The 22,793-nt window shown below is 43.4% G+C and overlaps 1 protein-coding gene across 3 annotated transcripts in view; it reads right to left on the bottom strand.

Annotated features, from left to right (window-relative positions):
• Positions 1–22,793, bottom strand: part of LEMD2 (LEM domain nuclear envelope protein 2) — a 241,448-nt gene that overhangs the window by 63,256 nt on the left and 155,399 nt on the right. For all 3 annotated transcript variants that reach the window (XM_069238854.1, XM_069238852.1, XM_069238853.1), the window contains exon 6: positions 19,481–19,629. In XM_069238854.1, coding sequence (XP_069094955.1) covers positions 19,481–19,629 — 149 coding nt within the window. The remainder of the gene's footprint in view (positions 1–19,480; positions 19,630–22,793) is intronic.

The following is a 22,793-nucleotide window of genomic DNA, read 5'->3' as shown; positions in this document are numbered from 1 at the left end:
ATAATTTTAGATTTTATCGGAAGAATGGCAATTGGTCTATAATTGCTCAGTGACCTAGGATCAAGCCTAGGATTTTTTAATAAAGGTTTGATGACAGCATGTTTACAGTTTTGTGGAAGCTAACCAGGGGTGAGAGAATTATTGAGAATCCTAGTTAGAACAGGCGCAATAACGTCCGCGCCAAGGATTAATATAGACGGTGGGGCCGGATCAAGGTGAGAGCCTGATTTTATAGTGCATAGGAGATCAAGAACTAGGTTCTCAGTCAGAGGCTGAAACGCTATGAAAGTGACATTCGAAGGGTCTTGAAATGCCGTAGTGGCTTCTTGTGCGGAGAGGTGAGAGAAGCCTCGTTGAATATCAAGAACTTCTTCATGCTCCGAAGATGCTCGTATTGGGCTGCAAGAAGAAGGGTCTTGAGTTAATTCTTTAAAAATTGTAAAGCTTTCTTTAGGAGAACTGGAGGATTGTTCTATTCTGGCAGCGTAGAACAGTCCTTGCGCGGTTTTAATTTCTGCACGATAGTCTTTAATTGCTACCCTACATCCACGTTTAGAGTCATCGTCATAGGTTTTTTCCCCCATTTCATTTCTGGTTACATATCTTTTTATGTTGCCGTATCCTAGGAGAAACCAAGAGGACTTCTTGGTACGTGCAATGTTATGGACGGTCTTAGCCGGAAGGAGAGTTGGAAATCCATTCATTAAATGTTGACGCCAAGCAAGTCTCATTAGTAGTGGAGAACGGACAATGAAGTTCTAAACTATCTATCCAGTTTTTGTGACTTAACTTAGACCAGGGGCGATGGGTGGTAGTGCTAGATGAGGACTGTGGGGGTGCAGGGCAGGAGGGAGTGAAAGAGAAATTAGATAGTGATCAGTCCAAACTAGAGGGAGTAGAGGCAAAACCGAAAGGTTTGACAAATTACTTAACACCAAGCTGATGGTGTGTCCTTTAATATGAGTGGGGCCTTGGATCAACTGTGGCAGATCTAAAGCTGTTAGATCCGTCAACAGAGTGCCAGATTGTTATATTCATCATCAATGTGAATATTAAAATCACCCAAATGGTGAAATTAGAGTTTCTACTGGCAAAGTCTGATATTAGTTCTGGTAAAGCCTGAAGAATTTTCCTCTCCAGACCAGGAGGACGATAAATTAATGTTCCAAAGAGAGTAAAGGTAGGATTGATTGTTAATGAGAAAAACAGACAGTCTGAAATAGACAAATTTTGGGTAGTACAATTTATAGTATTTTTAACAATGATTGTGATTCCACCTCCTTTGGAGTGAGGCCTGTCTAATCGGTGGATATGATAATCATGGGGAAGAGCCATAGCTATTTCAGGACCAGAGTTCTCGGATAGCCAGGTTTCTGTTAGAAATAACACCTTCGGAGCACGATCAACTAATAGTGAGAAAATATGGATTTTATGCGCAGGCAGGTAACGACAGTTGAGTAGAAGGATTTGGCAACTTCCACCAAAGCTGTTCCGCGCTGGAATAGGAAATGAGAGAAGGGAGACCGGTGACACACATTGTTATGTGTAATAGGAGAGTCAGGATTTAAAGAGTGTTTACAGAGGTGAGAAGTGTCCTTCCAGATAGCTAACTGTTGAGAAGCTGAGTAGACTAAGCTTTCGGAAGAGCACTGGGTAGCATTCCTGGTCCCTGGTCTCGATCGGGCACGGACGGTGCAGACGGGCTTGCCTTAGGCACGCATCCGCTGTGCGCTCGCTTCATCAAGCGCTTTATAGTGGGCCGGAGCTGCAGGCAAGAAAGACTAGACTGCCTCCCAAAATGGTGGCTCTAGTTGGAACAAGCAGGAGGGTAGAAAATGGCCGTTTTAGTGAGGAGAGGAGTGTCAAAATGCCACTGAACATGGGCAAGTAAAAACATGTTAAAATATCAGTAAAACAATCTTAGTAGTAAAAGTAAGTAAGCAACATGAGGATTATGCAAAATTCGTTAGCAAAGGTCGAAATACCATTAGCCTAGTGATCCCCTGCGTGCTCGCTTCATCAAGCCCTTTATAGTGGGCCAGAGCTCCAGGACAGAAAGACTAGACTGCCTCTCAAAATGGCGGCTTTAGTTGGAACAAGCAGGAGGGTGGAAAATGGCAGTTTTAGTGAGGAGAGGCGTGTTAAAATGCCACTGAACACGGGCATGTAAAAACAGGTTAAAATATCAGTAAAAAAATCTCAGTAGTAAAAAGGTAAGTAAGCAACACGAGGATAATGCAAAATTTGTTAGGGATGGTCAAAATACCTTTAGCCTAGTGTATGTCTGATTGATTAACCTACAACTAGCAAGTTTATCTTAGATGGTACTTTGGTACCTAAAGCCTATAAGTTAAATGTCCCTTGTGGACTGCAACAGTTATTGAGCCACCTAAAGTGGAACAAAGCAAAGCACGACTCTCAGACCACTGCTGCTGGCTGGCAGGGCAGTTTTAAACTGCCAATTCGACTTTGCCATTTATGCCATCCTTTTAGGTCTCGCTTAGTGCACGCGCTACATCTGCAAGACATTTTTTATTTTTTTTACAGATTGAGGGCTTACAGTCCTCCCATTGCTTCCAATTTGTTGTGTGAATGTCACTTTAAAAGGTTTGTTTTTAGGTGGTCAGGTTGTGCTAGATTGCCCTCCTTTTTGTGCATTGAACCCTCCCACAGAGCATGGTCCAATTACTTGTGCCCTTCCACTGTTTGTGGGCGCTACTTTTTTCTTTTGTTACTGCAGCCGTCGGTGAGTGGAAGCACTGCATGCTTCTACTCACTAACAGTTGCAGAAGCTTGGTATTCATCACGTGCTTCGCTCTATCACCATGCTCCATCACTGTGTGCTTCTCTGCATCAGAGTGCTCCAGGTTACTGCTTGCCTACTGTTTCGTCTTGTGCTTTTTCCACCCCATTCTCCCACCCAATCCTTACCCATATAGCTCTTTCTGTCCTGTCTATTTCTCTGTGCCTCACCACTCTGTTTGTGCCTCGCCTCTATGTGCTTCTCCCTGTCGGCCACATTGCTTCAGAACCCCATCCCCACCCCCACCTTCCCAGTTAAAACTTGCTTAAGAAAAATACTCTTTTTTTTTTTTTCAAATCTACAGATACGTCTTGGATCGGTAAAATAAAAAAAAACATTTGTGATGAGGAGTGCATGCACTTTCCTTCATTCCCTGCATATAAGCTTTGCCAATGCTCATTGAGTATTTGTTGCTTAAGCTTCTGCTTATTAAAACTGTGCGCCTATGCATACATCTTGGATCCGATACTGAGTCAGTTTCTTCACTGAGACAACTAAATTCTGGATGCAGTAGTCTTTTTGGCCATTCTTCTTGCGTTCCATGTAATTTTATAAGAGGTGCTTTGCTACATTCCCTGCCAAGAGTATCTCATAGAGGGTGGAATCCCTCTTTTTACTAGTATTTTCTTTCCCAGTGACTAGCACCCAGACGTACCTAATGCTTCCACTGTCCTCGTCACTTCCTGATGGCAATGACAACCATTAGTATTTATCAAGGCAAACGCTCCACCAGGGGCACCTTCCTCACAGGTATATGACACTCTCCCCTGGCCCAAACCCCACCCAACTTCCCAGCCCCGGCGGAACGTACAAGGACAACATGCAAATGTAAATACTGAGCAAAGGGTGCAGATCCCCAAAAACATGTTACAGAGTACCCCTCTCAGATTCACATCTAGTCTCATGGCAGCTGGCAGTGGTTGTCCAAAACAAGACATTCGTGGAAGGCAGATAAAACCTATGTACTGCTTTTATTTTTTTCTTATGTACTACTTTTATTTTGTTCTTATTCCTTGTCGTGCTTGTTAACATCTTATCATTTGTAACTATGCTTCACTATGTCATAAACACTTCAAAGAAGCCCTTTTTTCCTTTGAACTAACACAATCACTTCCTTTATGTGGTGAGATTTTTAGCCAAGTGTCATTTTATTTCTTTTTTACACATAGGAATATTAACCAATTTACTCATAATCAGGTGTCTTGTGCTAATATCCTACAAGCACTGAGAAAGTGAACTGGTCTCGCATTTAAAACTATGGCTTTGCTATTGCCCTTTGTTCCTTCTTCACAGAATTGGCATTGACAACTTTGTCAGTCATTTGAAGCCATGTCATTTAGCAGCCTGGTTACAAATAATAATTACGAAGAATCCACGCTGCAGTACAGCATGGCTATAAAACTTTGCCAAAAGTAATAGCTCTTACAGGTTGAGAAATACTGGCTTTGCCAATGATTATTATTTACGCGTTACCCCTAAGGCAGGGCTATTGAGCCCTAAAGCCAAGGTGCATTAAATTAAAAAGATGGACATGTGTTTTTATAAAGTTTTTATGTCCTCATAGTAAAATCTCTGCATTGTAGCTTTTATTGTGAGGCTAGTGGCCCCATTGGCGGGTATGAAGGTTCATGCTGACAACTCAGCAGTGCAAACTTTCAAATAGGACTACTAAGTGTGGTTCTAGAAGGTATCAAACAAATCGCTGTTGCTTAGGTCAAATGTAATGTAACTTTTTAAAGAAAGGGCAACCTTAGGAATGTCTAAAGTTTCCAGTAGCCGTTTACGGTGGCACACAAGTTGCAGTCCTCGACACAGCCTTCTGCTCTCCTCGTGAGAGCTGTGAATGACTCAAAAGAAGAACAAAGGATCTACAAAGAGCAGAGATGTGATCTCCTCTTGCAGGATGGCAGACTGGGTGTGGTCCTAAAAGGTGAGCTTCAAAGTGGATGCCGCCTTTGAAGGACAAACAGTAGTAACACATGAGATGGCTGCTCTTTTGTTGCCGCAGACGGGCTCACATATTGGGCAGAGAAGGAGAAGCCGTTGTCCAACTGATTTTATTTCCATGTAGCCACACCTCAGGATTGGGCTAAGGAGCTCGACACACAAATGGTTCTGACATGTTGGGAGAGGGCAGAATGGTGTATTTGGGGTTATCTAGGTGGCACAGTTCACAGTAAGTCGTCATCAGAGGTGAGGTGAGGTGATCTGGTAGCCCACTGACTACTTAGTTGCCACATCCGCGTAGGCTCGCAGTGAGTATAGAAGTGGCACCCGTGACATCCATACCTCCAATCAAATCTGTACTGAAGAGAGGACCAAAGGACTGCCCTGCTGATCCCTGAACCCAGCAAAGAAAGGCCACACCAAAAGCTGGACTGCACATGCTACATCTTGGGCTAGCAAAAAAAAAAAAAAGGGCCTGTGGTGTCCTGTCACGTGGTTATTTTAGCACTTTGCTTGTGCACATTTATTTTAGCTTCGGGCCTGTGCCCTTTTACTTAGTTTATTTCACGTATTCCTTCTTATTATTTCAGCCTAGCTTCATTGTAGCTAGATAGTTTTTTCTCAGCTGCTTTTCTACGCAGGAATGATTAGTTTTTTGCACAACATTTTCATCTTGTGCTCTGCCCAAGGCTGTATGTGATAATCTACAAAGTATTGCCATACGATGTCTACCTTACACAGAAAAGACATATTATGTCACGCCAGTTCTGAGAACTACAACGTGTTTTGTTATAAAAACAACAAACAAGGTTAGAGGGGACAATCTAGCCATCCATCTTACGCTGTACCATGTTGTCGTAACCCTGTTGAATCTGGTCTTGTTGCTCCAAATACTTGGGAGGACTGTCAGCAGATCACAGGCAGAAAACCCCTGCTTATTGTTCAGGTACGGAGCTGAGGCTTCCTTTCAGAGTCTAGTAAGGCCAGATAAGTGCTAACACTCATGTAGAATCCATAAGTGTGGGTAGGGATTTTAGGTTCATTAGTGTGACAGAATGTTGTGAACTTTTATCTGTTTCCGGTTCTTGGTCATCTTCCTAATAATCGCAGTTCATGCCTTTTTACATAGAACGCAGTTGCTTCAATAAATATATTGAACCAAATCCTACTTCTCTTTGCATGTATGAGACTTATGTAACTGATAGAAAGGGGTAAGATCTGTTCTACTACAACTTCCCTGAGGAATCTGAGTGTCATGCCATAGGCTGCCTGAAATAAACGTTACTTTCAGGTTTGGGTGAGGCACTGCTAGCTAGCCAAAAAGGGTTAGGATGACAGCTACCAGATGGTGTGTCATAGACTCAGTCCCCCACCATCAGTCTCATCCCTATGATGAGATTCCTATGACCGTCCCCCTCAAGGAAAAGTCAACTCCAAGGCCCAAGCAGGCAAGGTGACTCCACAAGTCAGATGTCTGACTTCCTGTTACAGCACAGGGTCAGAAATACTAGAAAACCTGCTCCTCTGAGAGACCAGAGCCAAGAAGCACGATTGCAGCTGGACATTAAGGTGCAGCCTGAGAGACAGAGACCTGACCCTCAAAAGTTGCACCCAAGTCTGCTGGACCCGGAAGAGTCATCAAAATGCAGTTAGGTCACCCAGGACTTAATTTAAAGGGACCAATAGACCAGTGACAACTGGTTTTGTGCTGGGGTTCAACTTGACTTCGATGGACATCGGACCCTGAGGCCAACATCGTCCGTCGTGTATGTGGACCAAGGAGTGACCACAGGAAGACCCTCAACACTGGCTCAGCGACCTTGAGCGTTTTGCATACCTTACAACAGAACCACTCCCTGGTCCTTTAAGGTGGTTCACCCACAGACCCTGGAACTCGACTGACAACTGCTTTAACTGCGAGGTAACTGGACCTTTTTGGTCTGTGTGACTGGCTCTCTTCTGAGTTGGTCCACACAAGAGTGCCGTTATAGCCGTATACAAGTGACTTGTTGTTGCTAACCCTAAACAGCGCATGGCTGTAGATTTCAATCGTTTAATTGAATTGAGTGTAAAGCTGTGATTTATTGTTTCTTTAATACTTTGTAACTACTCCCATGGATGTTTGTCGTTGAGGTGCATATTTGAAGCTAAAAATACAATCTACTTCTTTTGATAAAGCCTGGCTTTCTGATCCACAGCTATGCAGGACTGAGCTAAGGTTTCACAAACAAACCTGAATGGACAGGATATGGAATTATGACCATTACATGGTAATCTTGCACAACCACACCACATAATGAACCACTTTCCTCACAGCGACTCAATATGAATCAGGTTTTTGCGAACAGACCTACTTGTACAGAGGATGGTTCTCAAAAACAAAATGGATTTAGTAAGTCGGTGAACAAATTGCAACCAGTTTTACAGAATCCATTCTGTTAGTACATCTGGCTCCAGATTATTTATGTCACACATCAACAAATAAAGACTAAATTAAAACTTCTCTTTTAAAAGCGTTATATATGGAAAATGTCACTTCCCCAGTGTACATCTGTTCGTGGCATGAGACGCTGCAGATTCACATGCTTTGCACATCCCGCCATCTAGTGTTGGGCTCGGAGTGTTACACGTTGTTTTTCTTCGAAGAAGTCTTTTCGAGTCACAAGATCGACGGACTCCTCCCCTTCTCGGCTCCATTGCGCATGGGCGTCGACTCCATCTTAGATTGTTTTCCCCGCAGAGGGTGAGGTAGGAGTTGTGTATTATAGTAATAGTGCCCATGCAATGGAGCAAATATGTATGTACATAATGTGGTTTAAAGCGATATATTTACAAATTTACAAATGTTCAACTTCAAACAGCTACAGGCTCCCGGGGAGGCGGGCGGGCGCATGTGAATCTGCAGCGTCTCATGCCACGAACAGATGTACACTGGGTAAGTGACATTTTCCGTTCGATGGCATGTGTAGCTACAGATACACATGCTTTGCATAAACTAGTAAGCAGTTATCTCCCAAAAAGCGGTGGCTCAGCCTGTAGGAGTTGAAGTTGTTTGAAATAAAGTTCGTAGTACTGCTTGTCCTACTGTGGCTTGTTGTGTTGTTAACACATCCACGCAGTAATGCTTAGTAAATGTATGAGGCGTAGACCATGTGGCTGCCTTACATATTTCAGTCATTGGAATGTTTCCTAGAAAGGCCATGGTAGCACCTTTCTTTCTAGTTGAGTGTGCCTTTGGTGTTATAGGCAGTTCTCTTTTTGCTTTGAGATAACAGGTTTGAATGCATTTAACTATCCATCTGGCAATGCCTTGTTTGGATATTGGATTCCCTGTATGAGGTTTTCGGAAAGCAACGAACAGTTGTTTTGTTTTTCAAATTTGTTTTGTTCTGTCAATGTAGTACATTAATGCTCTTTGATGTCTAATGTATGTAGTGCTCTTTCAGCTACAGAATCTGGTTCTGGAAAGAACACTGGTAGTTCTACTGTTTGATTTAAGTGGAATGGTGATATGACTTTTGGTAAGAACTTAGGATTTGTTTGTAAAACTACTTTATGCTTGTGTATATGAATAAAGGGTTCTTGTATGATAAATGCCTGTATTTCACTTACTCTTCTTAGAGATGTGATGGCAATTAGAAATGCTACTTTCCATGTTAAATACTGTATCTCACATGAGTGCATGGGTTCAAGCGGTGGACCCATAAGCCGTGTTAAAACAATGTTGAGGTTCCACGAAGGAACTGGTGGTGTTCTTGGTGGGATAATTCTTTTTAGGCCCTACATAAAAGCCTTTATGACTGGGATCCTAAAGAGTGAAGTTGAGTGCGTAATTTGCAGAGGAGCTGAAATTGCGGTGAGATGTATTTTAATGGATGAAAAAGCTAGCTTTGACTTTTGCAAATGTAGTAAGTAGCTTACGATGTCTTTGGCAGACGCGTGTAAGGGTTGAATTTGATTATTATGGCAACAATAAACAAATCTTTTCCACTCATTTGCATAGCAATGTCTAGTGGTTGGTTTCCTAGCTTGTTTTATGACTTCCATACATTCGTGTGTAAGGTCTAGGTGTCCGAACTCTAAGACTTCAGGAGCCAAATTGCTAGATTCAGCGATGCTGGATTTGGGTGTCTAATCTGTTGTTTGTGTTGAGTTAACAGATCTGGTCTGTTTGGTAGTTTGACATGAGGCACTACTGAGAGGTCTAGTAGTGTTGTGTACCAAGGTTGTCTTGCCCAAGTTGGTGCTATTAGTATGAGTTTGAGTTTGTTTTGACTCAACTTGTTTACTAGATATGGAAGGAGTGGGAGAGGGGGAAAAGCGTATGCAAATATCCCTGACCAACTCATCCATAACGCATTGCCCGAGACTGATCTTGTGGGTACCTGGATGCGAAGTTTCGGCATTTTGCGTTTTCTTTTGTTGCAAATAGGTCTATTTGTGGTGTTCCCCAACTTTGGAAGTAAGTGTTTAGTATTTGGGGATGAATCTCCCATTCGTGGATCTGTTGGTGATCCCGAGAGAGATTGTCTGCTAACTGATTCTGAATCCCTGGAATAAACTGTGCTATTAGGTGAATGTGGCTGTGTATCGCCCAATGCCATATTCTCTGTGCCAGGAGACACAACTGTGTAGAGTGTGTCCCTCCCTGTTTGTTTAGGTAATACATCGTTGTCACATTGTCTGTCTTGACAAGAATGTGTTTGTGGCTTATTATGGGTTGAACTGCCTTTAACGCTAGAAATACTGCCAGTAGTTCTAAGTGATTTATGTGAAACTGTTTTTGCTGAGTGTCCCATTGTCCCTGGATGCTGTGTTGATTGAGGTGTGCTCCCCACCCTATCATGGAGGCATCTGTTGTTATAACATATTGAGGCACTGGGTCTTGGAAAGGCCGCCCTTGGTTTAAATTTATATTGTTCCACCATTGAAGCGAGGTGTATGTTTGGCGGTCTATCAACACTAGATCTAGAAGTTGACCCTGTGCTTGTGACCATTGTGATGCTAGGCACTGTTGTAAGGGCCGCATGTGCAACCTTGCGTTTGAGACAATGGCTATGCATGAGGACATCATGCCTAGGAGTTTCATCACCATTTTGACTTGTATTTGTTGTCCTGGATACATGGCCTGTATTACATTGTGAAATGCCTGTATCCTTTGTGGACTTGGAGTGGCAATCCCTTTTGCTGTGTTGATTGTCGCCCCTAAGTATTGCTGTGTCTGGCACAGCTGAAGGTGTGACTTTGCGTAGTGGATTGAGAAACCTAGTTTGTGGAGGGTTTCTATTAAGTACTTTGTGTGTTGTGAACACCGTTCTAGCGTGTTGGTTTTGATTAACCAATCGTCTAGGTACGGGAACACATGTATTTGCTGCCTTCTGATATGTGCAGCTACCATTGCCAGGCATTTTGTAAAAACTCTTGGTGCAGTTGTTATTCCGAATGGCAACACCTTGAATTGGTAATGTACCCCTTGGAATAGAAACCTTAAATACATTCTGTGTGAAGGATGTATCGGTATATGGAAATATGCACCCTTTAGGTCTAGTGTTGTCATGTAGTCTTGTTGTTTGAGCAGTGGGATTACGTCCTGTAATGTCACCATGTGAAAGTGATCTGATTTGATGTAGGTATTTAATGTTCTGAGATCTAATATAGGTCTTAGAGTCTTGTCCTTTTTGGGTATGAGAAAGTACAGAGAGTAAACTCCTGTTCCTTTCTGTTGAATTGGTACTAATTCTATTGCTCCTTTTTGTAGCAACGCTTGGACCTCTAGTTCTTTAAGATCCATGTGTTGTTTTGACATATTGTGTGTTTTCGGTGGGACGTTTGGAGGGAATTTGAGAAATTCTATGCAATAACCATGCTGGATAATTGCTAGGACCCAAGGGTCTGTTGTTATTTCCTCCCAATGTTTGTAAAACTTGGTTAGTCTCCCCCCCACAGGTGTTAGGTGTTGGGGATTTGTGACGTGGAAGTCACTGCTTGTTTTGAGGAGTTTTGGGACTTTGGAACTTCCCTCTACTCTTTTGGAATTGTCCCCCTCTATATTGTCCCCGAAAACTTCCCCGCTGATATTGGCTCTGATAAGTGGGCCTTGTTTGTGAGGTTGTGGGTTCTGTAGTTTGTCCTCGAAACCCCCCTCTAAACTGCGTTTTGCTAAATGTGCCTCTGCTCTGTGGGGAGTAGAGTGCGCCCATGGCTTTGGCCGTATCAGTGTCTTTTTTAAGTTTTTCGATAGCAGTGTCGACCTCCGGCCCAAACAACTGATGTCCGTTAAAAGGCATATTCAGCACGGCTTGTTGTATTTCAGGCTTGAATCCTGACATACGCAACCATGCGTGTCTCCTTATGGTTACTGCTGTATTTACTGTCTTAGCAGCTGTATCTGCTGCATCCATTGCTGACCGTATTTGATTATTTGAGATACTTTGTCCTTCCTCCACCACTTGTTGTGCCCTTTTCTGGAACTCCTTGGTTAAGTGTTCAATGAAATGTTGCATTTCGTCCCAATGAGCCCTATCATATCTTGCCAGCAGTGCCTGTGAGTTGGCAATACGCCATTGGTTGGCAGCTTGTGCTGCAACCCTTTTCCTCGCAGCGTCGAACTTGCCACTCTCCTTGTCTGGAGGTGGTGCGTCTCCTGAGGTGTGAGAGTTTGCTCTCTTGCGAGCTGCCCCTACTACCACAGAATCTGGTATTAATTGCTGCGTGATATATACAGGGTCTGTTGGCAGTGGCTTGTACTTTTTTTCCACTCTTGGAGTTATGGCCCTGCCCTTCACAGGCTCCTGAAACACCTGTTTGGAGTGTTTTAGCATTCCGGGTAGCATAGGTAAGCTTTGGTATTGGCTATGAGTGGAGGATAGTGTATAAAACAAAAAGTCATCCTCAATAGGTTCTGCATGCAAGGTGACGTTATGAAATGCAGCTGCTCTTGACACCACCTGTGTATAGGCTGTACTGTCCTCAGGTGGCGACGGCCTCGCTAGGTAACAGTCTGGGCTGTTATCTGACACTGGCGCATCATAAAGATCCCATGCGTCGGGATCATCCTGACTCATTCCAGTATGAGTTGGGGATTGCATCATTGGTGGAGTGGCTACCGGTGATGTGTGCGTTGATGGTGGCGGTGTTGTTTGTCTTGCCACCTTTGCCTGTGGCTGCTTGTCCTTTTCTTGAAAGGCAAGTCTTCTTTTCATCCTAATTGGGGGAAGAGTACTTATTTTCCCTGTGTCCTTTTGGATGTGGAGCCTTCTCTGAGTGTAGTCTGGCTCCATTAACTGTAGTTCTTGTCCGAACTTATGTCCTTGCATTTGGGAGGACAGTCCCTGTTCCTCTGTGTAGGAACCCGATTTCGGTTCCGAGGCTGGATGTTTCGGAATGGAAACCTTTTCGGTAGCCTTTTTCGGCTCCGACGACACCTTCTTTATTTTCGGCGTCCCGGTCTCTCGGTGCCGACTTGTTTCGGTGCCGCCCTCTCGGTGTCGAACTTGCTCGGACGCGCTGTCTCAGGCTCGAGTTTGCTGTGTGCCGGTATCTCAACCGGAGTCGGATGACTTCGACACATGCGTGCCCTTTTTCGCTGCTGATGGTCGGTCACCTATTTTTCGGGTTAAGCCATGGCCTGCTGGCGGTGGCGTCCCCTGGGCTTTTGTGGTCTTCTCGTGAGTTTTGTGTGTCGACGTCTTACTCACGGTTTTAGGCGTCTCTTCGGGATCGAGCTCTTCCGAGTCCGACTCCTGGATGGAGAAGGTTTCTTCATCCTCCTCCAAGTGTCTTTGTCCTGTCAGCGCCGACGCCATTTGCAGTCTTCTTGCTCTTTGGTCTCTTAATGTCTTCCTCGACCGAAACGCTCGACAGGCTTCACAAGTATCTTCTTTGTGTTCTGGAGACAAACACAAGTTACAGACCAGGTGCTGATCTGTATAAGGATACTTGTTGTGACATTTGGGGCAGAAGCGGAATGGGGTCGGTTCCATCAGCCTTGAAGAGACACGTGGTCGGGCCGACGTGGCCCAGACGGGGGATCGAAAAAACCCTGAAGGGCCACCGGAGCTCTTCAAAAGTCGGTGTCGATCTGTTGTAACTAACCCGATACCGAACGCAAACAATACCGCAAATTTTCCGACATTATAATTATCTTTCCGAACCGAAACACGGAGCGAAAAGGAACACGTCCGAACCCGATGGCGGAAAAAAAACAATCTAAGATGGAGTCGACGCCCATGCGCAATGGAGCCGAAAGGGGAGGAGTCCCTCGATCTTGTGACTCGAAAAGACTTCTTCAAAGAAAAACAAAATGCAACACTCCGAGCCCAACACTAGATGGCGGGATGTGCAAAGCATGTGTATCTGCAGCTACACATGCCATCGAACATATATATATATATATATATATATATATATATATATATGGAAAATGCCACTTACCTAGTGTACATCTGTTTGTGGCATGTAGTGCTGCAGATTCACATGCTATGCTTATGTCTTACGACATCTAGTGTTGGGCTCGGAGTGTTACAAGTTGTTTTTCTTCGAAGAAGTCTTTTCGGAGTCACAGGATCGAGTGACTCCTCCTCTCGGTTACAGTGCGCATAGGCATCGACTCCATTGTTAGATTGTTTTCCCGCAAAGGGTGAAGGAAGGAGTGATAGAGTATAAGAATGTAAAGAGATGTCCATGCGTATGTAAATGTATCTACATATGTATAAAAGATAAACTTAAACGACTACAGGCTTCCGGGGAGAAGGGAAGGTGCATGTGAATCTGCAGCACTACATGCCACAAACAGATGTACACTAGGTAAGTGACATTTTCCGTTTGATGGCATGCGTAGCTGCAAATACACATGCTACGCATAGACTACAAAGCAGTTAATCTTCCTCAAAAATAAGCTGTGGCTAGCCTGTAGGTGTTTAAGTTGTTTGAAACAGTGTTCGTAAGACAGCTTGGCCAACATTGGCCTGTTGCTTTGAAAATACACCTAAACAATAATGTTTTGTAAATGTATGAGGAGTAGACCATGTGGCAGCTTTACATATGTCAGCCATTGGTATGTTTCCTAAAAATGCAATAGACGCACTTTTCTTTCTTGTAGAATGTGCTTTTAGGTGTGCTCAAAAGTTGTCTTTTGCCTTAATGCAACATGTTTTTATGCATTAACAATCCATCTTGCTAACTCTTGTTCAGAGATAGGATTGTCTTTATGTGGTTGCTGAAAAGCAACGAAAAGTTGTTTTGTTTTCCTAAAATCTTTAGTTCTATCTATATAGAACATAAGAGCTCTTTTAAGATCCAGAGTATGAAAGGCTCTTTCTGCAAATGAATCAGCCTGTGGAAAGAAGACTGGCAATTCCACTGTTTGGTTGATGTGAAAAGGAAATACTACTTTTGAGAGAAATGTAGGGTTTGTTCCAAGTACAACTTTAAGTTTGTGTACTTGGAAAAAAGGTTCCTCAACAGTGAATGTTTGTATTTCACTAACTCTTCGTAATGAAGTAATAGCTAGGAGGAATGCAACCTTTCATGTTAAAAATTTAATTTGACAAGAGTGCATGGGTTCAAAAAGCGGGCCCATGAGTCTGGTAAGTACGATATTTAAATTCCAAGAAGGGACAGGCGGTGTTCTAGGTGGTATAATGCATTTTAATCCTTCCATGAAGGCTTTAATAACAGGAACTCTGAATAGAGAGGTGTTTTGAATAGTCTGTAAGTATGCAGATGTTGCAGTAAGATGAATTTTGATGGATGAAAAAGCCAAATTAGATTTTTGCAAATGAAGTAGGTAGTATACAATATTGTGTATTGGTGCTGTAAGTGGATCAGTGTTTTTAGATGGACAGTAGTAAACAAATCTCTTCCACTTGTTAGCATAATATTGTCTAATAGTAGGTTTACGTGCCTGCTTGAGCACATCCATACATTCTAATAGAAGTTTTAGGTATCCAAATTCTAGGACTTCAGGAGCCAAATCGCTAAATTGAGAACACTGGGGTTTGGGTGCCTGATTTGACTTTGGTTTGATGTTAACAAATCCGGTCTGTTTGGGAGTTTGGAATGAGGTACTAAAGACAAGTCTCGGAGTGTTGTGTACCAATATTGTCATGCCCACGTTGGGGCTATGAGTATCATGGTGAGAGAGGTCTGACGTAGCTTGTTGACCAGAAAGGGAAGGAGTGGGAGAGGGGGAAAAGTGTATGCAAATATCCCCAACCAATTAATCCACAGAGCATTGCACTTGGATAGGGGATGTGGGTGTCTGGATGCAAAGTTTTGGTATTTTGTGTTTTTGCTTGAATAGGTCTATTTCTGGTGTTCCCCATTTTTTAAAGTACTTTTGAAGTACCTAGAAGTGAATCTCCCATTTGGGTGTTTGTTGATGATTTCTGCTTAGGAGATCTGCCAGCTAATTGTGTATTCCTGAAATGTATTCTGCTACCAGATGAATGCGATTGTGAATCGCCCATTTCCATATTGTCTGGGCTAATAGGGATAGTTGAGATGAATGTGTACCACCTTGTTTTCTGAGGTAATACATGGTTGTCATGTTGTCTGTTTTTATCAGAACAACCTTGTGTTTGAGAAGGGGTTGAAATGCTTTTAGGGCAAGAAACAGAGCTAATAATTCAAAATGGTCTATGTGAAATTCTTTCAGTTTGGAATCCCATTCTCCTGGAATGGTATGGTTGTGGAGATGAGCTCCCCAACCGATCATTGATCCGTCTGTTATTCTTGTGGTCTGAGGCACAGGGTCTTGAAACGAGCACCCCTTCATTAGATTGCTGAGATTCCACCACTGAAAGGACGTGTGCGTTTGGCGGTATATCAACACTAGATCTTGCAATTGACCGTGTGCCTGAGACCATTGTTGTGAGAGGCCTCATGTTGAGTCTTGCCTGTGGTACTATGGCTATGCAGGATGCCATCATTTCTAGAATCTTCATGATAGATCTTACAGTGTATTGTTGATTTGGCTGTATGCGTGGTATGAGATTCTGGAAAGCCTGTATCCTTTGGGTATTTGGAAATGCTAGTTTTTTTTTTGTTTTTAGAATCGCACCTAGGTAAGATTGTACTTGTGCTGACTGAAGGTGAGACTTCTGGTAATTTAGAGTGAACCCTTGTGTATGCAGGGTTTGTATTACGTACTGAGTGTGTTGTTGGTGTGGTGTAAAATTGCTTGATTTTATTAGCCAATCGTCTAGATATGGAAAGTCGTGAATGTGTTGCCTTCTTAAGTAGGATGCTACTACTGCTAGACATTGTGTGAACACTCTTGGAGGAGCTGTTTTGCCGAATGGCAGAACTTTGAACTGGTAATGTTTTCCTGCTATGACAAACCTAAAGTGTTTTCAGTGAGATGGATGGATGGGTTTTATGGAATTACGCATCTCTGAGGTCATGTATTCTTGTTTCTGTAGTAGTGGAATGACATCCTGCAGAGTTACCATGTGAAAATGTTCTGACAGGATGTATAGATTGAGAGGCCTGAGGTCTAGGATAGGCCTTAGAGTGCCATCGTTTTTGGGAATAAGGAAGTATAGTGAGTATACTCCTGTTCCTTGCTGAGAATGTGGGACCAATGATATTGCTTGTTTTAGTAGTAGAGATTGTACCTCCTGTTACAACAGAACGTTGTGTTCTGGGGACAATTTGTGGTAACGTGGTGGAATGTTTGGAGGGGTGGAGATTAATTCTAGGCAATAGCCATTGCAGATAATTGATAACATCCAATTGTCTGTGGTGATATTTTGCCAATGAGAGTGGAATTGCTATAGTCTTCCCCCCCACAGGAGATGTGTGGGGTGGAGGGGTGGGAAATAAGTCACTGTTTTGGATGGTGTAGTGGCTTGTTCTGAGGCTTGGAACTTGCCTTTGTTTCTAAAATATTGTCCTCTATAGGACCCTCTAAACCCCCCTCTCTGATATTGTTGCTGTGGTTGTCCCTGCTTTGCCTGGGAGGTAGAAGCTTCAGAAGATTGTGGTTTGAATCCTCCCCTAAATTGTGGCCTGCGAAAGAAGCCTCTATACGGTGTTGTGTATGATGCTCCCATTGCTTTGGCAGTATCGGAGTCTTTCCTCTGCTTTTCTATGGTCATATCAACATCAGGCCCAAATGAGTGTTTATCAAAAGGCATGTTAAGTACTGCCTGTTGAATTTCTTGTGTAACACCAGAAGAGCGTGACCATGCATGCCTCCTTACTGTAATGGCAGTATTTACACTCTTTGCAGCTGTATCGGCAGCATCGAGGGCAAACCTTATCTGGTTGTTACTTATGGCCTGTCCATCTTCTACGACCTGTAATGCTCTCTTTTGATGCTCTTTTTGTAGGTGCTGTATGAGTTCTTGCATCTCATCCCAGTGGGCTCTATCATATCTGTTAAGAAGTGCTTGCAAATTTGCAATTCGCCATTGGTTGGCCGCTTGCATGGCCACTCTCTTGCCAGTGGCGTCAAACCTTCTACTCTCATTATCAGGTGAAAGAGCATCCCCTGAGGACTGACTGTCAGCCCTTTTTCTAGCCGCACTCACCACTACTGAATCTGGAGGAACTTGGTGTGTGATGTAGACCGGGTCTGTAGGGGCAGGTCTGTACTGACCGGCTCACTAAAAATTTGGTCTGCAGGTTTGACCATTCCAGGCAACATGGGAAGGCACTGATATCTAGAGTGAGTGGAAGACAAATTGTTGAACAAGAACTCCTCCTCTAGGGGCTCAGTATGCATAAGCACACCATGATAAGCAGCTGCCCTGGAAACTACCTGTGTGTATGCAGTGGTGTCCTCTGGTGGAGAAGGCTTGGAAGGGTGTAAGTCAGGATTATTATCTGGAACAGGATCTGGGTCATATAGTTCCCAAGGATCCACTGTATCCACAAGAGTGCGTTGGTGAAGGCAATGGTGGTGGACTATTGTGTGGAGGTGAAAAAGAAAGGTGTGATGAATGAGAAGAAGAAGTAGGGACAGGTACTGGCTTCTCCTTTTGCTTGGAGACTTTTGCTGGTGGTTGAGCAGAGTCTAATTCCTCTTGAAAAGCCAGCGTTCTTTTTATTTTCAAAGGTGCATTAACAATTCTGCCAGTCTCTTTGTGTACATGGATTCAGGATTGTCTCTCATCTATAACCTCCCATATGGGCTGAATCTCAGTGTCCTCATCAGAAGGCCTTTAAGATTGTTGCATTGGCTTGGAACTTTGAGGCAGCTCGAAAGTCCTTGTTCCTCTGTATAAGAAGTTTTGATCTTTTTCGGCCACGAAAATGGAGTTGGCTGTTTCGGCTCCGAAACAGGGCGTCAAAGCTTTGACTCGGAGGAGTGAGGATGCTTACTGGAGTCCGAAGGAAAACTTTTTTGCTGTTTTGCTCGACTACGAAGAGGACAGATGAGTAGCCTTTTCGGGCGCCGAACCCGAAGGTCGGTCAACAACAGTCTTTTTTTGGGTTGAACCATGGCCTTCTGGCAGTGGTGTACCCAAGGCCTTCCGTGTTTTTTTTTGTACGTGGGCGTAGGGGCAGACCTACTCAAGTGCTAGTCAGCAGTGATAGTCCTGTCTTCTTCTGATTCTTGCTCGAAGTCGGTGTCTCGGATGGAGACTGCTGTCTGTGCCTGTTGTTCTTCCATGACGTTGAGATGCTATGTACTTTTTGACGCCATCTCTAACCTCCTGGCTCTCCGATCCCGTAAGGTCTTCTTGGATCTTAACGATCGACAGGCCTCGCAATCCTCTTCTCAGTGTTCCGGAGAAAGACACAGATTACAAACCAGGTGTTGGTCTGTATAGGGAAACTTCACGTGGCACCGAGGGCAGAATTGAAATGGAGTCCGATCCATCAGGCTTCCATGCAGTAGGCCCGAACAGGCCTGAGTCAGGCGTGCGCACCTAGAAGGGCGAAATCTATATTCCGACTATACTGTCGGTTCGAGTCGAGATGGAACACGATCGAAACAATACTGACGATTATCTGAGTTTTGTAAGGTTTCAGATTCGAAATCTCAGAGCGAGAGGAAACACGTCCAAACCCGACAGCGGAAAGAAAACAATCTAACAATGGAGTAGATGCCCATACACACTGTAACCGAGAGACGGAGTCACTCGATCCTGTGACTTCGAAAAGACTTCTTCGAAGAAAAACAAAACAACTTGTAACACTCTGAGCCAACACTAGATGTCGGAAGAGATATACAGAACATGTGTATCTACAGCTACCCATGCCATTGAACATGTATGTATGTATGTATATTATATATATATATATATATATATATATCTACACACACATACACACTGTCTGTGAGCTTACAGAGATACCCATGTTGGTGCAATATGAATACAAAAACAATTCTTCCTCATGAGCAATCAGAGTTGAGATTTTCATGTAATCTACTCAGATGCTAGTAAAGATCAGTCTAAAGTCTTCAACTTTGTGAAGACCAAGAAGGTATTGTTATAGATCACAGTGCAAGCACCAAAAGAATTGACCAAAGTTAACTTGTAAGGCCATGCATCTGATTTTCATTTTTTTTTTCTTTTGTCATACAAACATAAATCATGCTGTGTGATTTCTAATTTGGAAGTAGTAAACAATGCAAAAACCACCCACCATAAGCATAATGGTGAATCTAGAGTCTGATAAGGCCTACCTACCATTGGCAAGCTTGCCAGGTAAACATTTTCAGTTATGAATAATGGCATTCGGCTGATGAGCAAAGTAAAGGGCTACGAAACTCACCCCAGAACAAAAGGATCAGATTAGTGACAGCAGTAGAAAGGGCTCGACTGAGCCGGCAGCTTAACCATAGCTCAGGTCGGGTGGACTCCAGGCATGCTACTTTCTCCAGGGATGTGACTGGCTCAGAAAACTGGTCATTGCCTCTCACCCTAGAAACAAACATAAATCTGTTAGGAAGAAACCATATACAATGCTACGTCCAGAGCCTAGCCAGATGTACTAAAGGTACTGGCAGCAGGGTCACAGCAGACCTCAGCTTGCATACTGACCACCAACTACACTCGGGACACTACAAAAGTAAAATTTTCAAAGACACCACACTTTGTAATTGCTGGATCATAGTTCAGAAGGACTGCCATGGCTCTTTTAAAACATTGCAATAGTGCAATGGCTAACAACATTGTGCTACTTCTGAGATGATGCTAGGGTTGCATACTAGCCAGAAAACTGAAGTTGTTTTCTACCCAAAGTATAGGGAATAAACCCAAATGTAACAATAAGTTGCATCATGCTCGACTTCAAACAAATCATTAAATTTAGTGCTTTCCTGAGGTGTGAATGCAGCCTCTTCGCAACGTCTTCGATTCAAGATGCAGAAGTCAATCAAATCAAATTGTAAAATGTGGCAATAATTTAAGGGAAAGGTTACTGTCTATCTACCTATAGATTCCTCACCTTTGAATATTCCAGCGCACACTGGATCCAGAAAACTTCTGCAATAGCTCTCTGGTGCAAGCGAGTGGCGTTGACTATGGTCCAACATCAGATGTGGGCTCGTGGTGACGTCATCAGAGTTATAAAGCCTAGGGACTGCTGCCCTAATGTCAATCCCACCTGTTTTTGCAGCAGCTTTCAAGGTGTATTCAAGAAGAAAGAAACTTGTATATTGGTAACTTTTTACTTTATCAAAAAAATTGTAAAATGCTTTCTTCACCAAAGAAGAAGATAGGAGGGTCAGTGTGGAGTCCACCAGAAAGATTGTTACTGTAGGTAAGTAATTTTTCCATCTGATGGATACTTCTGTCTGCATATTTCTCACTAGTAGACAAAAAGCTGTTTACATAAGAAAATATTGAAGTACAGAGCAGGCAAAGTGAGGGTTTCTGAATCAAACAATGCTTGGTGAAGATGTGCTGAGAAGACCACATAGCCATTTTACAAATGTCTGCTATCACGTACACCCCTAGCTACATCTGTTATTGAGGACTTGGCTATGGTGGAAGCAAATCTTATTCCCTTAGATTTACCTATTTTAACCAAGGTGTGACAGATTTGTATACACGGGATAACACATCTGATGATCATGCATTTCTGAACTGCTGTATTGTTAAGACAACCAGTGCAACCAATCTGTTAACTGTCGAGCTGAAGTAATGGCTACCAAGTAAAATGTTTTGAGGGTTAGTAGCCTCAGCTGAAACTATGCAGGAGCTCAGAGTCCCCCCAAATGAGTAAGAACTAGGTTAAGTTCCCATTGTGGCACAATGAATTGTACTGGAGGATACATACGTGTCAGTCCTTAAAGAAATCTCAACACCACCAGAGTTATGAACAGGGAGGGTTGGCCAGGCAGACAAAGAAAATCTGATAATGCTACAAGATATCTCTTCACAGTGGCTACAGCACAGCCTTGTTAAGGACAGTGCAAATTATAGTACAATAGTGAGCGATGTTTGAAAAGCATCCAATCAGCACACCAGGAAACACATTTTCTCCGCCTCCTTGAATAGATTGATTTGGTAGAAGAGGGACGTGCAGAAAGGAGCCCGTCCACCATTTCGGATGGGAGCTTATAGATGCTCATATTGTATTGCTCAAATCTCCACACATGAATGTGTAGGTTCTGAAGACTGAGACAACAGATCCTCTCTAGCAGACAACAGAGGGCTACTACAGTGAGGTGTATTAGTTCTGTATATCACACCCTTTTTTGGTCAGTTAGGGGTGATAACCATGACTTGAGCTTGGTCTTGGTGAGTCTTTCTTACACTAGTGTGATCAAGGGTATGGGAGGAAACGCAATGAAGAAATGTCCATGTCAACAGAAATGCGTCCTCCAAGGCTCCTTGCAATGGATACTGGAGGGCACAGAATTTCAGGCAGTGAGTGTTGGTCTGAGTTGTGAATAGATCTTGAAGACGCCACTTGTGGTCAGCAAGATGATGCCAACTTAGGCTGTTGGCTCTGGTATTCAAGGAGGCTCTTCAGTGACTGGCTACCAAGTGATGTGCAGAGATCCAGAGCATCATGACTTCTTGAGAGCCTGAGCACATACTTTTTGTTCAAGTACCATATTGCGGTTGTGTTGTCAGTTAAGATCTGGACTGACTGACCTTGAATGGAATAGAGAAAAGCTTTGAACACCAACTGGATAGTCCTCTGATTCAACAGACTGATGGGGAATCTCAGCTCTTCTGAAGACAAAAGGCATCTAAACTCTAGAATGAGGGCAGAAGGGTCTCTTGAGTGAGGTTGTCCTCTTTTCCCCTCCAGCTCAATTCCACAGTAGCATCCCTGGATATCATAACAGAATCTGTCAAGCATTCCTGATGTTGGAACCACTGCCTGCAGAGGTACCACTGAAGAGCCCCCATATGCCAGCGTACATGTGTGACCAGGAGCATGCAAGAAGTCAACAGACTGAGCAAATGTAGGACCTTCCAGGAATCGAGCTAGTGGGCAGAGGGAAGGCTCAAAGCATAGTGGTGTTCAGTACAGCACCAATAAACAGGAGGCATCTGGAGGACTGTATTAGAGATATGGGATGATTAACTAAATATTTCAAGTCGTTCAGAAACAAAGCTGCCAAAAAGGAGATGTGAGACACCAACTCATGTGAACTGGTTTGATGAGCCGGTAATTCAGATACAGGAATATTGCGGCACTAGCTCGTCTGAGACGGGCCCTTACAACAGCCATCATCTTTGTGAACACTTGAGGTGGTGAGGTCAACCCAAAAGGAAGTACAGTAAACTGATAATGGGTAAAACCCACTATAAAGTGCAAGTAATTTGTGTGGGCCTGCAGGATGGGAAATGGAAGTAAATCCCTGCAGTTCTACAAACACCATTCAGTATTCAGTATTCAATATTCAATGCCATTGACATCATCCTGCAGCTGTCCTTCTATAGAAACCAATTCAGGAATCGAAAGGACAATGATTGGACAAAAACAGATGCCATTCTTGGGAACCAGGATGTAGCTAGATGACGCCTACCAAAGGATTGAAGAGGGGTGTAACAGGGTGAATGCCAGCAAAAAGGTAGAGTGTACCCGTCTTCTAATATTTGAAAGGCTGAGCGGTCCGAAGTAA

Source organism: Pleurodeles waltl, chromosome 6 (assembly GCF_031143425.1).
Source record: "Pleurodeles waltl isolate 20211129_DDA chromosome 6, aPleWal1.hap1.20221129, whole genome shotgun sequence".
NCBI classification, from domain to species: Eukaryota; Metazoa; Chordata; class Amphibia; order Caudata; family Salamandridae; genus Pleurodeles; species Pleurodeles waltl.
Note: the sequence above shows the minus strand (reverse complement) of the source record. Positions and strands in the feature narration are given on the sequence as shown.